Source organism: Plasmodium inui (assembly GCF_000524495.1).
Source record: "Plasmodium inui San Antonio 1 unplaced genomic scaffold supercont1.56, whole genome shotgun sequence".
NCBI lineage: Eukaryota > Apicomplexa > Aconoidasida > Haemosporida > Plasmodiidae > Plasmodium > Plasmodium inui.
Window position 1 is genome coordinate 1 of NW_008481890.1, and position 13,764 is coordinate 13,764.

The following is a 13,764-nucleotide window of genomic DNA, read 5'->3' on the forward strand; positions in this document are numbered from 1 at the left end:
GAGGTACAAACGTATGTATAGTACTGATATCTGGAGTTAGCTGACGTGTGTGGCATATCGCTATCTGGAGAATACCGAAGTTGAAACAATCGTATTAAATGATGTATTCGGGTGATAGGATATATTTCGCGTAACCTCTTACCATTTGGGGAAAGGTATCTTATGAAGAGTGAACAAGCTCCGGTATTATTTTTATGTGAAGGATACTTCTGTGTCGAGTGCGCTGATGTGTCAAGTGCACTGTCAATTGAAGAAAACTACTGTTATGTGGGGGGCGGTGTACCTCGATGAATAAGCCTATCCTTGGATTATCATGATGTCAAGTGTCTTGATGTAAGTCTAATGACTTCATTAGAAGACGTGCGGGATTGCAGAGCTCCCAGTGCCCATCTGTAATACTATTACTTAAAGAGTATTGCTACTCCAGGAGTATGATGATGTCAAGTGGAGTTTCTTGTCCTGAGTATTAATCTTCCAGGAGTGCTATTATGCTACAGGGTACCACTTTATCTGCAGTTATGTGCCTTCCTTAGTACGACTATATCTGTGGTACTATTCTTTGGAGAGTAAGCGTGTTCAAGTAATACCGTTATGTTAACAATAATATTGTTTAGATAATACCTTCATTTGAGATGCAGAGTTGTATGGGAAATATGGATGACTGGAAGAATCATTCTGTCAAGAGGACATTGGTATATGCTGTACTCATATCTGCAGATAGTTAAGATACCGGATACCTTACTATTCGAAGAGTGACAAACTTACAACCGTACTGTGAAGTAATGTATGTTAAAGTCGATAAGATATATGGCATAATGTTTTATTATATGCAAAGAGTTACACCATACAGGGTACGAGCGTTTCCGTAATAGTTTTATATGAAGCGTACTATGGTGTAAACCGCATAGACCTGTTCAGTCCTCCATCTTCTGAAGATTATTACGGTTATGTACCGAATGCTGTGCCTAGATGAGCATTCCTGTCTTTGAAGTGCCATTATGTAAAGGGTGTCTATTTAAGTTTAATGGTCCAATTATATGAAGTAAGGGATTGTACAACCTTTAAGAAATGTTAGGGAAACCATTGTTTCGATAGTACTATGGTGCCAGGAGTACTATGATATGAACCGCACATCTGTGTCTGGAATATTGATATCTCACGAGTGTCATTATTTGGAGAGCAGTATTCCGTCGATCATATGGATATTGCAGCAGAACTATTGCGTGCACATAACAGATGGGTATGGATATGCAATGATGCTGATTACGGAAGTTGTCGTAGTGCTTTTATATGAATGTACTAATTTTTGAGGTGTGGTAATATGTGTTGTGCATTGTTATTTGAATAGGATACCTCCGTAAGAAGTATGCATAATCAGAAGCATTATTCTGTGAGTATACTCATATGGGCGTAATACCGTCATTTAGGGAGCAAGGTTGTTCGCAGATTATGGATGTGTCTGAAGCACGATTATGTGGAGGGTCTAAACTTCGAGGCCTAGCATTTCCGACTTTATAATACAAAGAACACTACTGTCTCGAACTGGTAGCAGTTCCTGAAGTATTATTATATTAAGAGTGGTGCATTACGTGATGCTTCATGACTTTAGCAGCACCGCTCTACCAAGTGTAAAGATATCCTTAGATTACCCTTGTGTGAAAATAACTTCTTAACTTCAAGTGCTGATATTCCCAGAATACTATCATATGAATAGTCCGCATGTGTGCAAAGTATTGATATGGAAGAAATAGCATCATGGGGATGAGTACTACTGTGCCCGGAGTACTATGATTTAAAGTCTATGAACATGCATGCCGTATCTTTATCCTTATCCGTCGTCCCTGTCAAGGAGGGTAATGTATAAATGACTCCATTGTAAGAAGTAGACGAATATACTGGGTGTATTATTATAGGAGAGGTATGATGATATAAACAGTACACATGTGTCTAAAGTGTCAATGCAGGTAAAGAATACAGCTGTATCGGGAATATTATTGTATAGGCTTACCGCTTATGCTATTATTGTAAGGAAGGGAAAATATTTTATAACTAAGACAGAGCTTGTAGTACATTCATTTGAAAGAGATTATTGTTCCAGCACTCATGTGATATGTAGAGAGAAAGAAAAATGAGAAGTGGCATTCTGTGGAGTGCAATGATATTCAAAATACAGTATTGTATGAGGGATACGGATATTCTCAAGAATCGTCTTTTGAAAGATAAGGATTTTCCTACAATATGCCCATCGAAAATGCCAAAGTGTGTGAATGGCGGGCTATGTGTTCCAACTTTCGGTTCCTATTGTTTCGGCGACAACAGTCATTGATGAGTATAGATCTCTATGAAATAGTATTATGTGAAGAATTGAGGGCTACATTCTAAAGAAAACAGCAAGCCATTAATTACGTGCAGATGCAAGCACTATAGCTGTGTCGAATGTATTATTGCTGGAGTAGTACAATAGAAGCAGAAATACTTGCATATGGACAATGCAAGGATTCTAGCGGAAATGTTGTTTGTAATGTACAGTGTCGTAGGAATGCTTTTATGTGAAGGCCTCATAACATAGAGTTTTAGATACGACTAATTGGAGAACGTGACTAATTGAGGAATAATGATTTATGTGTAGTATTATTTAAAAAATATCGCTCCCCTCAGGACTACGGCCCTGTGGAATGTACGCTTAGCATACAGCCCTATTATATGAACCATGCGTCTATACCTCCAGTAGAATTATGTGTACTGTATACATGTCTCCTGAATATTATTCTGCCCCAGGTTGATATTTTACAGTTTTTTTATTTGGGCACTATTATTGGCTGAAGATAACACATCTCGATGGGGAACCATGATATCAGGAACATAATCGTGCGAGTCCTATGACTATGACTGGAATACGCTTATATGGAAAACTTAGGCCAACGGGTGCTTTTATTTGAAGAATAGAATGAGGCGGAGGATATACACTTCCTTGGAAGACTAGTATATAAGGAATACATTTTTCGCGACCATTATTAAGTATGTGAGAAGGAGATATTTCTCTAGAGTATCACTGCATAAACAGTAGCAGAATCCCGAGAGTCCTTATTGTGAAGTCGTCAAGATTTAAAGCAAGAAGCACCATAATTTAAAAAGAGATATTTAGTAATAGATAATAGAGTCGATTCAGCGGTATTCTTGGAAGGGCTCCAATCAATAAGCGTTACACATATATAGAAAATACGAGATGCCTGCGGTATATTTGTATTAACTCTAAGAATCGGCCTTACAACAGCTGTTTAGAGGATAAGCTTCTCTCAAGGGTAATATTCTATGTAGAACTATACTGTGTGAGGATGAAAATTGTTTAAGATAATACAGAAGTTTGAAGAGTCGAATTCCCTGAGGAGGACGGCAGTTGTAAAGATCATACCATTTCACCAATACACGGGCTTGTAAAATAATTCCATTCCAGGAATACGCATATACCAATCCTAGGGCTATTCATCCTGTATAGCAAACTGAGGGATACTATCACTAAAAAGGGTTTCAACATACAAGCGGTGCTTATATATAGGAAGCACTTCTTATAGGCAAAGTAACATTGTAAGTACAATAATACATTGTGAACTGTGATTATTCTTTCTCAATATTATTGTAATATAGATTCAATAATTATCCGGGTACTATTAAGAAGAAATGATTATGGAAGATTTGCACACCTGCCTTAATCTGTGGTATTTTCCTCTTAACAGGACTCGAAACCGATGCGGTACTATTAAAATATAACAATTATGTAAAATGAAAGATTAAACTTCTTATACTCTAAAGAGGAATGGGAAATTCTAGAAGGAATACTACTATATAGAACGAGCTGTTTCTCGTGGGGAGTTAGGAATAATAATAACATGGGACGAGTGAAGGGGATAAAATGAGCATAAGAATAAGAATACACATAAGATATTAAACAATCATTAATCTAAAAGTGGGGGGAGCAACCATATAGGAGCGGATGACTATAATAGAATGTATATACGGATACAACTGACATATTTGAGAGAATTATCTGCCTCACAAAACCGAGACAGATCTATGTGACACCATATAAATACACCACGAACCAGTGGAGATATCAACATGACGATCAAAGTGGAAATGTCTAAAAGGAAAGGTACATAATTAATACATACAGAAGAGACAACACGAGAAGAGACGATAAAGGGAAAGATGCTGAGGGGATGAAGATTATACACTACACCCAAAACATAGAACCAAGAAACACAGTAGGGGTGACACATAAGGAATAATTTGAGTAGCAGATCTTTCCCTCTGACAAAATAGATATATGAAATCGAGGGTTTCATGTTTTCTAACATATAGACAAAGGAATAAGGACAGATAATATCTTGAATCTGTGCTGAGTCCATGGAGTCTAATAGGTCCTACAATAAATTCAATTTTGTCTGTATCTAACCCTATAGATAATGATATAAGCGGCGTCTCTTTATTCAGAACAGGACCATGTGGAATGTTAAATGGGCTTCATAACCGCTTTTATGTTTAAGCAAGTATAAAAGTATACGATGCCTAAATTCCTTTAATAAAATAAGAGCATATCCTATAACCAAGTCTACTAGAACCGTAGAGTTATGAAGTTCCTCTGAAAAATAAGAGGAAGTGAATAACTACACAATCATTTTGGCGGTGATATGGTTTTTATATGAGTTTTAAGTGTAATGCTATATGGGCATATAGACGATAATAGAAAAATTTCCTCCCTTAATAATGAATCAAATACTTTTATGAACCTATTGTATGTAATTAAACCTGATTAATCAATCGGAATATTCCGAATTATTGGTGAGTTCTTGTAGGGATAATCTGAATGAACAGGGAACTAATTATGTTACGATAGATGATCCTAATATGCCTTTATGCCAGAACTGGCAGGGGAATAACTGTTTAAATAGCTGGATACAGAATGTTGTGGCTTATATGATATTTTCTTTGCTATATAGCATATCAAGAGGGATAATATAAACAGGGCAGTCATGACATGCTAAGAAATAGATAAGCAGGAGAATATAAAAAAATGGGGCAGAATACTAGGATGGTTAGGAATTTACTGATAGGAAATAGTGTATATTATAACAGCAACAAAGGGACCAAAAAGGAAAAAAAGAGAACACACCCAAAAGCAGGAAGAATATGGAGTTCGCGCCGTAATAAGATAAATTAAGACATCAGCGCCCTTAAATGGCACCGGCTAGTGTAAGGGAGGATACAATAACAGCACGAGACTAGCCATATAGCACGGGACGACAACAACCCCCCCTAGAGGAAACTATAGAAACAGGGACAGGTTTAATACAACATATAAAGAAATGACAAGTATGGAGAGCCACGTCAGAAGACAATATTGGAAAAAATCAGTGTACAATAATTAATGAAGAAGCACAAACCAAGACACGCCACAAGAGGAGGGAAGGGAAAACGGGGAAAGTAAACATCTGGAAACAGAGGGAATAGGCAAATTTTAGAACAGGTATGCCTGTACAGGGATTAGCCATATGAAGAATATACAACCATATATTATGAAATGGCAGGCAGATAAAGGGGGAACAAAAATGAAGTGTCGCGAAAGCACACGCCTGAAAGTACCCACAGGAAAATTACTCCTGCAAGTTCAGGAGTACGGAAGGAAAAAAGAATGAATGAATAGAAGGATTCTAGCCAGGAAGAATACAATACTATAATTAGGATTATGTATTATTAAACAACCAAGGGGCAGAAAGGCGGAAGAAGCACGAGTACGGGTGAAAATCTCGTAAAGACAATACTAGGCTAAATAAGAAAAGTGAGTGAAGGCAGCGACAAGGCAAAGACTGTAGCAGAAGTGTGAGTACGTATATATAAGAAGATGAGCTAACCGTAATTCCCTACGTCATATAAGAAAAAATTATAGAATATAGAGTTCCTAAGGGAGTATAAATGCCAGGAGGCGAACACAACTTGATAACCCGAATCAAAGAAGAAGGCCACATGACCAATATAGAACCCTGTGAGGATATATATGAATAGGAGGGTCATAGTGAATGAAGACGATGGAATACTCCAACGGCCGAGTAGCCAACTCCTCCTCCATATGATATGATCAGGACAAGGGAAACTCCAGCAGTCCCAATGAGCAGATCAGGAGACGTATTGCACCTCCCTCGAAGAATAGACAGGATAGAGTAACAGCAGGGTCAGACGGAGCAGAATCAGGAAGGCAGGGGAAAAAAATGAGCGGCCGAATAAGTAATAATAGTATTCATAAACGGGACAAATCAGCAAGACCCTAACAACGCAGGACAACTAACACGGCCTCGGGGGTACATCAAAAGCAGAGAAGCAGGAGGAATTCCTGAGAGAAAGCACTGTAAAGTCTAAGGAGTAATAAATTAACATAAAGGAAGCAACAGATAGGACAAGATGGCCAAGTAAGGATTAGTATAGAAGGGAGAATGATTAAAGGCAGCAACTACCAATAGGAAAAGTGGCGAAACACTTGCAGGGGGAGCAACCAGCAGGAGACGAAGGAGAAGAGGGGGGGAACGCAATGCAGAAGCAGCCTTATTTCCAGATGTGGAACTATGAGGAAGCTACAAATCATATGAAACAAAATAGGAAAGTTTACTGCCTAAGGAAGAAGTATTAACCTAGAAAGCAGCCCGACACAGCTGATAGCAGGGAACACGAGAAGTATATAGAAAAGAGATCTAGAGGGGGGGCATGCATTACAGCCCAATTGCTGAAGCTCCAGGAGGCGGCAATGATTAACTAAAAAGCAACCAATAACGGACGCCAGGAGAAGGGAGGGCTTCCTAAAAAGAGGCAGTAAAAGTAGATCAGGAATCCGGAAGCACCAAACAAATGAATTGCTTGCCGGAGAAGGGGTCGCGGATTGTGAGAACAGTAATTAAAGAAAGAAGGGTGTATAGTGAACCCAGAGTTTGAAATAAAATCAAAATAACAGGAAGGAATAGGGGGATAGTTGCAAAACACTTGAATGACTGAAAGTGAACTCGGCAGGATCTAATAAGGGGGAAAATCGTAAAATAACGGAACAAGTACGAGTAAGGTGGCAAAAGGCGAACAAGGCATGTGCTAACAGAGAGGGAGTCCCGCAGCTCCGCGCCCACTGAGGAGGAACGAAAAGCACAGGGCTCCGACGCCAAATAGACCGGAGGAGCTGCATCCAAAGGAGAGCGAACGTGAATATTGACAAGTACAAGTGGATGAGAGCCATAGCCACAAGAGTCAAGAGAGATCAAAGAAGGAAACAGTTCACAAGATCTCCAAACAGTATCTCCCAACAGATCGTATAGGGTATACCCAGGTGCATTGTAGGAGCTGAGTACCACTGCCCCCGCGAGCTTCTAGACGGCAGAAAAGGTACAGAAGTTCAGATTACTTATATAGGCCAAGAATGTCCCGAAAGGACAAACTCCCAAGAGAAAGAAGGACCGCCACACTTCTAGCAGGAAACAACGGAGGGTGGAACGAATGATCGAAGGAAAACCGAGGCCTAACTGAAAAACATGTGAGACGTCGAGTCCAGTAAGTCAACAGAAGAATCTATTAGTCAAGCAGCTGTATCAATGGGCCTAGGAGGAAGGGAGAAACCTTCAAGGACAAAAGGCCTCCACACCCCACAACCGGGGGGCACGAACAAGTAAGAACAGAAGTAATCTGAGTACGGATACGGGGAAGGAGAAATCCAATAGTCTTAGACAGGAGGCGTAGGGTTGAGGCGGGCACACAGTAGTAGTAATGATAAGAGTGCCTGGCCAGGTGCCCCCCCGGGCCGTAGATAGGAATAGCAAAAAATTGAAGGGGGGTGCACAGTGGATAGGTAGCGCGTCCACAGAGGTATTTGGAGAATTTCTAAGAAGTTGCGGAAGAATCCTAGCACTAGATACCGGAAAGGGTATAACAGATCTGGAAAAGGAAGCAGACACCTCACGTGGGTGTCTAAGCAGCCGAATTAAAGTTCCCTAGGATAATGATAACCGGAAAAATAGAGTTGGCTACTATGTGGGGGGAAAACCAGGTAGTCAAACTGAACTAAAAGATACCTCCTGTCCAAATTTCCAGGATCAAGTGAGGCATAGAGGAAGAAGAAAACGTTCTTAAACCTCCTGGCAGGAAAGGAGTGGAGGACTAGGATTAAAGAGGAAATATCTGGATAAAATTTACGTGAATAAGACAGAACTAAGAATCCAAGAAATAAGGCGAAGGCAAAGTGGTAAAGAGGGATACCACTCAGACATCTAAATGAAGATGAAGGTGACCAGCGGGAAATAATTAATCCCTACATTTCTTAGAAGGCAATATTAGGTTAAGAGAAAGAATCTGCAAGGGGGGGAGACAAATCCAAAATAGGATATAATACGGGACTGGCAGACGGCCAATTCAATGGCAAATCTCCCAAAGTCAATAAACACCAAAAACTGAAGGAAAATGCAACAACCCCCCCAAGGAAAAGGAAGGAAGGGAGAGCAGATGAGGATATGGGGAACTTCGAATAAGCAAGCGAAAGAGGTTGACCATGTCTAGACCCCTCTAAGGCCGGCAAGAACTTGCGGGGCCAAACAACGGAGCCCTACTAATATCAGATTATGGCCCCAGCAGGAAGGCATTAACCCAGAAGCAAAAATAATATGGGGGGTCATATCCGATATAGTGGCCTGGGGTTTAAGCCTGGCAGTAAAGTATCCCAAAACAGCCTGTAATTCCCCGTAAGGTCTTATGGCATGGTGGTTAAGTCAAAAGTGAAACCGTATACAACAACTTACAGCTTACGAGCGCCAACCACAGCAGAGGAGCCCCTCCTTTCCCCTAACGCGAAACACACCTCTCAAAAGAGGGAAAAGCCACCAAAATATACTGGGGAACAATCTAGGTGGCGATAGAATCCTAGCTTATATGAATTCTGCCTAAAAAAAGTAAGAAGGTGGCGTCAGTAGGAAGCGCAGTACCCCCAGGGCCCCCCCCCCCCCCGAGGAACCCCACCCGTAACTGCACCACAAGACCTATAACAGCAGGAAGAAGTGTGTGAGAAGGGGTATACCAATCCTAAAACCCTGGCGCGGGTAGGAAGGAGGAGTCAACCAGACGAGAGTCTCTGGAGTGACGGTATAGAAAATTATTTAACTTCTCCAACATTATAAGAGAAGGAAGTCATATGAGACGCACAACTGAATTTAGCCTCTCACAATTAAGGAAAGGAAAGTCCGTATAAAATCTGAGGAGTTAATAGAAATCAGTGTGTGTACAACAAATCGCCAAAAGAGGAGGCAGGGGAGGAGTAATAAGCAAAAATAACCAAAGTATCTTCCAACTCGCAAAAATAATACCTCTCCCAGGCAATGCGCACCTCTAATTATCCAACATCACTCCTTGAGCACCAGATAAACGGAGAACAGGATAGACCAGTGTGAAGTAGTAATGAGAATAGATAAGCCAGCAATGTGACTCATGACAGTAGCTAATATGAAACAGTTGGCCAAAAATAACCAAAGGTTTCTAGGAAAACAAGTAAGATTAATCCAAAATATGGACAATACTATCCATGCAACCACCTTCATAAGAAAGTGCAATAGAAGCCCCTGAAAGTAAGCAGGAAACAATGGAGCCTAACAGAAATCTACAGTATTCAGGAAAGGAACTGCGGATCCAAATACTGCCCCAGAAGGGACTCTTCACTGGACGTTTACACCCATCAACCGCGTCTCACAGGCAAAAGAATGCAACAGAACAGATCCTGCAATTAATACCTTAAATTGAAGCCAGAGGAAGTCAGTAATAAAAGATAACATAACACCAAAAATTAACCTCAAACATTAGGAGGCCAGACAAATTAGAGTCGGACTCCCTGACAGCACTGAACAAACTAGGACAGTCACCCAGCCATCGAAATTCATCAATGGACCACAGTGTGTAGCAATGAGAAACACGCACATAGAGGGCTGAGGCTCATGGCCGAGAAATATAATAATGATGGAACTCAACAGTCGTGGAAACAAAAGACAGATAGAAGTCACAACTCTCAAAGAGTTCAAAAGGGAGTCTAAGGTCCCGTAGGGGTGCAGGGAAGTATCAGAGGGGGAAAATAATACGACCAATCATGGGATAACTCGCCAGAATATAGGGGACAACAACTAAAAGGAAAGAGTACATCGGATTGATACCCGGGCACCTAATATACCTAACAAATTACGACCCACAAGTAGATATAAGATGAGTCAAGAAAGGGCGGCAGAGCCCATCTCCCAAGAATGACAAGGGGGACGCGGGCGCGGATCATTGTTGTTCCTATAAGGCGCTGTACTATAATCATTAACTGAGTAATGGGAGGTAGAAATAATGAGGCCGGACAACTCCCAGAATATTTAGCAGGAGCGAAGGAGATGATCAGTTGTAGGGGAATACAAAGACAGTTGTATCCGGAGTGTAGAATAAGAATAAGGCAGGGGAGTAGAAAATTCTGCCCCCGATGCCTTAATGTTTAATGAATGCCGAAGTCGCCCGAGAGTGAATGTAATAAAGATGAGTCGGCATTGATAACTGAGTCAGTGCTAAAACATTGAGAGGCAGGATGTAAGGAAGCAACAACAATGAGTAGAAGGGGCAATAAGCGAAACAGATACATGTGGGGGAATAGAAAAGCCATGGAAGTATGAAAATTGGCTGACTTCTTCTCCCCTACAGCCAGGCTGGACAAAAGGAAAGTATAGCGGGGGACGGATGAAATCACTAAGGAAGAATCCGGGAGGATAAGTATGACTAAGCTGATATTATAGCCTCTACAGAAAAAAAGCACGCCTCAGCAGCTCACTCCAACTACACCAGGAGGCACGAGTTAAGTATAACAGAGGATTTATGTGAAGCAGGGCCCCATGACTCCATTAAGGTTGTAATAGGAGTAGGATGCCCCTACAATCTCCGGCTCTTACAGGGAAAACAGGCCTCCAGGGAAGCTCAACCCGGAACAACTAATACCCGGCTCAGGAAAGCTGTGAGATAGTTATAGGATCAAGGGGATATAAAGAGGTGGATGTATATGAATATATAGAGGAGTCCATAGGCAAGTAACTAGAAGATGAAGAGTTCATATAGTACAACTGGACCAATAGGAGATTGGGGCATAACCAAAAGTGCCTAGAGGCTCTAATGAGAGATGAAGCCTCCATCTCCTTATAGAAGGGGAGATGCGGCTGATTAATTAGGAATATGAGCCCTGAGGATTCTGGAATGAAAATCCCGAAAAGTTCACCGGCCAAAGAACATATTGACTGAAGGATAAGACCAGGCACCACTAATACCGAAGTCTAAAAACTTAGCTTCCCACAGGTTTATAACCAGAATAGACAGAAGATAAGAAGTAATCCACTTCCATCAACTGGGGCTAACCCACTTAAGGGAAGATAAGGAGGCACTACTGACCAATTGTATATTTCAGAAAGCCGATGACCACAGGGCAAATCCAGAGGTTGAGTTACTAAAAACAAAGTGAAAATATCCGTAGACTTGAACTTCTGGGCAGGAAATAATTCGACACTGAAGATACAGGGAAAACCCACCTCCACAATTACCCCAGAAGAACAATAATAGACGCCACAGAAGTATATTTACAGCAGATATCGGGGATTTTTCCTTTCAAGTTTAGAAGTGGGGAGGAGAAATTCCTCTGGACTTCCACCCAGGCAGAGGAAGCAGTATCTACCAGACTCCAAAGGCAGGAGAACTAGAGGGAAGCTCAGTTATGTTTAGGATCAAAACCCATCTGAAGCGGAGGGGATTGACTGACGTGATAGAGGACATCAGCAGGTTGGGCAGTGTGGAGGGGGTTCAGGGAAATCCGAGGGGCAAGGAAAAGGGGAAGGAACAACAATCTGCGGGGAAGGTAAGTATAGTATAGAGTGAAAATTGTCCGAGTGATCCGGCACTGAATAATACGGGGATGATCGGAATATTTTGCTAAGAGTAGTATCCCGAGACTGAAGAGACAACAAGTGACTGATATGTTCCTCTGAGAGGGAAGTGGCCGGAGGGAGGAAGAGGGCGGGGAGCGGTAGAATTCAGAGCCGTGGAGGAGAGAGGGTTGAGAGGATAGGGGCGGAACGGGCCTGACAAAAAAGAATGAACTTTATGCCAGGACTAACTCGAAGAAGTATGAACAAGAGATCTAAAAGGGGAAAGGCCGCAGGTATCTGTAGAGGAAGAAAAAATAAAACTCATAAATCTATGAAAGCGAAGGTAAAGCGTAAAGATCAGGTAAAAACGGGCCCACCTAGAGCAGCAGGAAGTAGGTGAGCATCTCGAATAAATCATGACACCAGACCATAAGGAAAACCCAAATAAGGACTGAAAGAAGGGTAAAACAGGAGGACCACCGAAAGAGGGACAGACGGACGAGTGATGATTAAGGGGACGTACCTGTGGCGGATAGTATTACAATATGGGGGCGGACCCCCAAAACTCCGTCTTTGAGGGTTATATAGGGGGACTACCGGATGAATACCAACGACTGCATGAGTGTAGCAGGACCCAGATCACTCCCCAAGGAAAATGCGACCTATTTGGCGATAGAATTCAGATGATTAAATCATTGAAAGCGATTAAGAGCCAGGAAGACGCCCCTCTGAAGGAGTACCAAGTCACAAATATATATAAGCTGAGTAATCAGATATGTCGGGACCTAGAAGCCTGGATCAGTACCAGGAAAATATCTAACGTGGGGGGCAGAACACTATTGACTGGGGGTTGCTCATACACTCAGTACACAAATAAGGAGAAGGGAAGCGGAGATGTCCCATGTAGCCCTAGGAACGATCTATTGAAATGGGCAAACCTGACAGCGGAAAGAGTAACCCAGAGGACCAATAGAGATCATAGATCCTTACGGCTATGTATGGAACTAGTAACAATAATGATGATACAACTGGAGTTAACGGATACCTCCAAAAGCGTAAACCTTCAGATGGCAATAGAAAAAAACTACTGTCAAGGAGTCTTTCAGGCATTAAGGCAGTGGGGCAATGAAAAGATTGCACGCAAAATTATGAACCAGTGGTTTACCTTCCAAGACAGGGAACAGGAGCAGAACCCGCAGTATGAGATAGGGGGGCAGGATCTCTTTGAGGCACTAAGTGCTTCAAATAAAACCAGGGGTGTCGGCAATAAAGATTTAAATTGTAAATGGAAATCTAGGCAAGCCACGGGGGGGATGCCAATAGAAGAGCAATTAACAACCGTGAAATCCCTAGATACTACTATAAATTCTGTCCCTATCGGAAAACAAACACAGGAACAGGGGGATGCTGAAAAATCCCAAACAGATGGCCCCCCCGGGACACGTGATGGGGTATTGAGCAACTATTTGAGCGAAAAACCGGAGTCTCAATCCAAAGCTCCTGGCCCTGGCGGAGGGGGAGCGCAATCCTCCCCATCTGTGAAGATCGGTGCGTCTGATGACGTCGCTACCCTACACGAGATGTCAGGGGGCGCAGGAGACGGCCAGATCGGGGAGCTAATCGGGGGAGTAATTGCGTCTATCTTGGGCGGGTTAGGAGCTTATGGTGTCTGGAGAATTTTCCGGGGACGACGTCAGGGAGGAACGGGTTGGCGACGCGGCGGTCCCGGAGTTAAAGTTGTTTCGTATGGGCAGATGAGGGAATGAGGCCTACGCCTTGTGGGAATGGATGAGAATGGGGAACAACAAGGGAGGAGGGAGCAGGG

General features: G+C 42.1%; 1 protein-coding gene across 1 annotated transcript; it reads left to right on the top strand.

Moving 5' to 3' along the window:
- Positions 1 to 12,484: 12,484 nt before the first annotated feature.
- C922_05324 (hypothetical protein) lies at positions 12,485 to 13,705 on the top strand (the record flags this gene model as incomplete). Its single annotated transcript, XM_008820895.1, has 1 exon — positions 12,485 to 13,705. One exon carries the CDS (start codon positions 12,485 to 12,487, stop codon positions 13,703 to 13,705), a length of 1,221 nt encoding a protein of 406 aa, XP_008819117.1.
- Between the last annotated feature and the right edge of the window lie 59 nt (positions 13,706 to 13,764).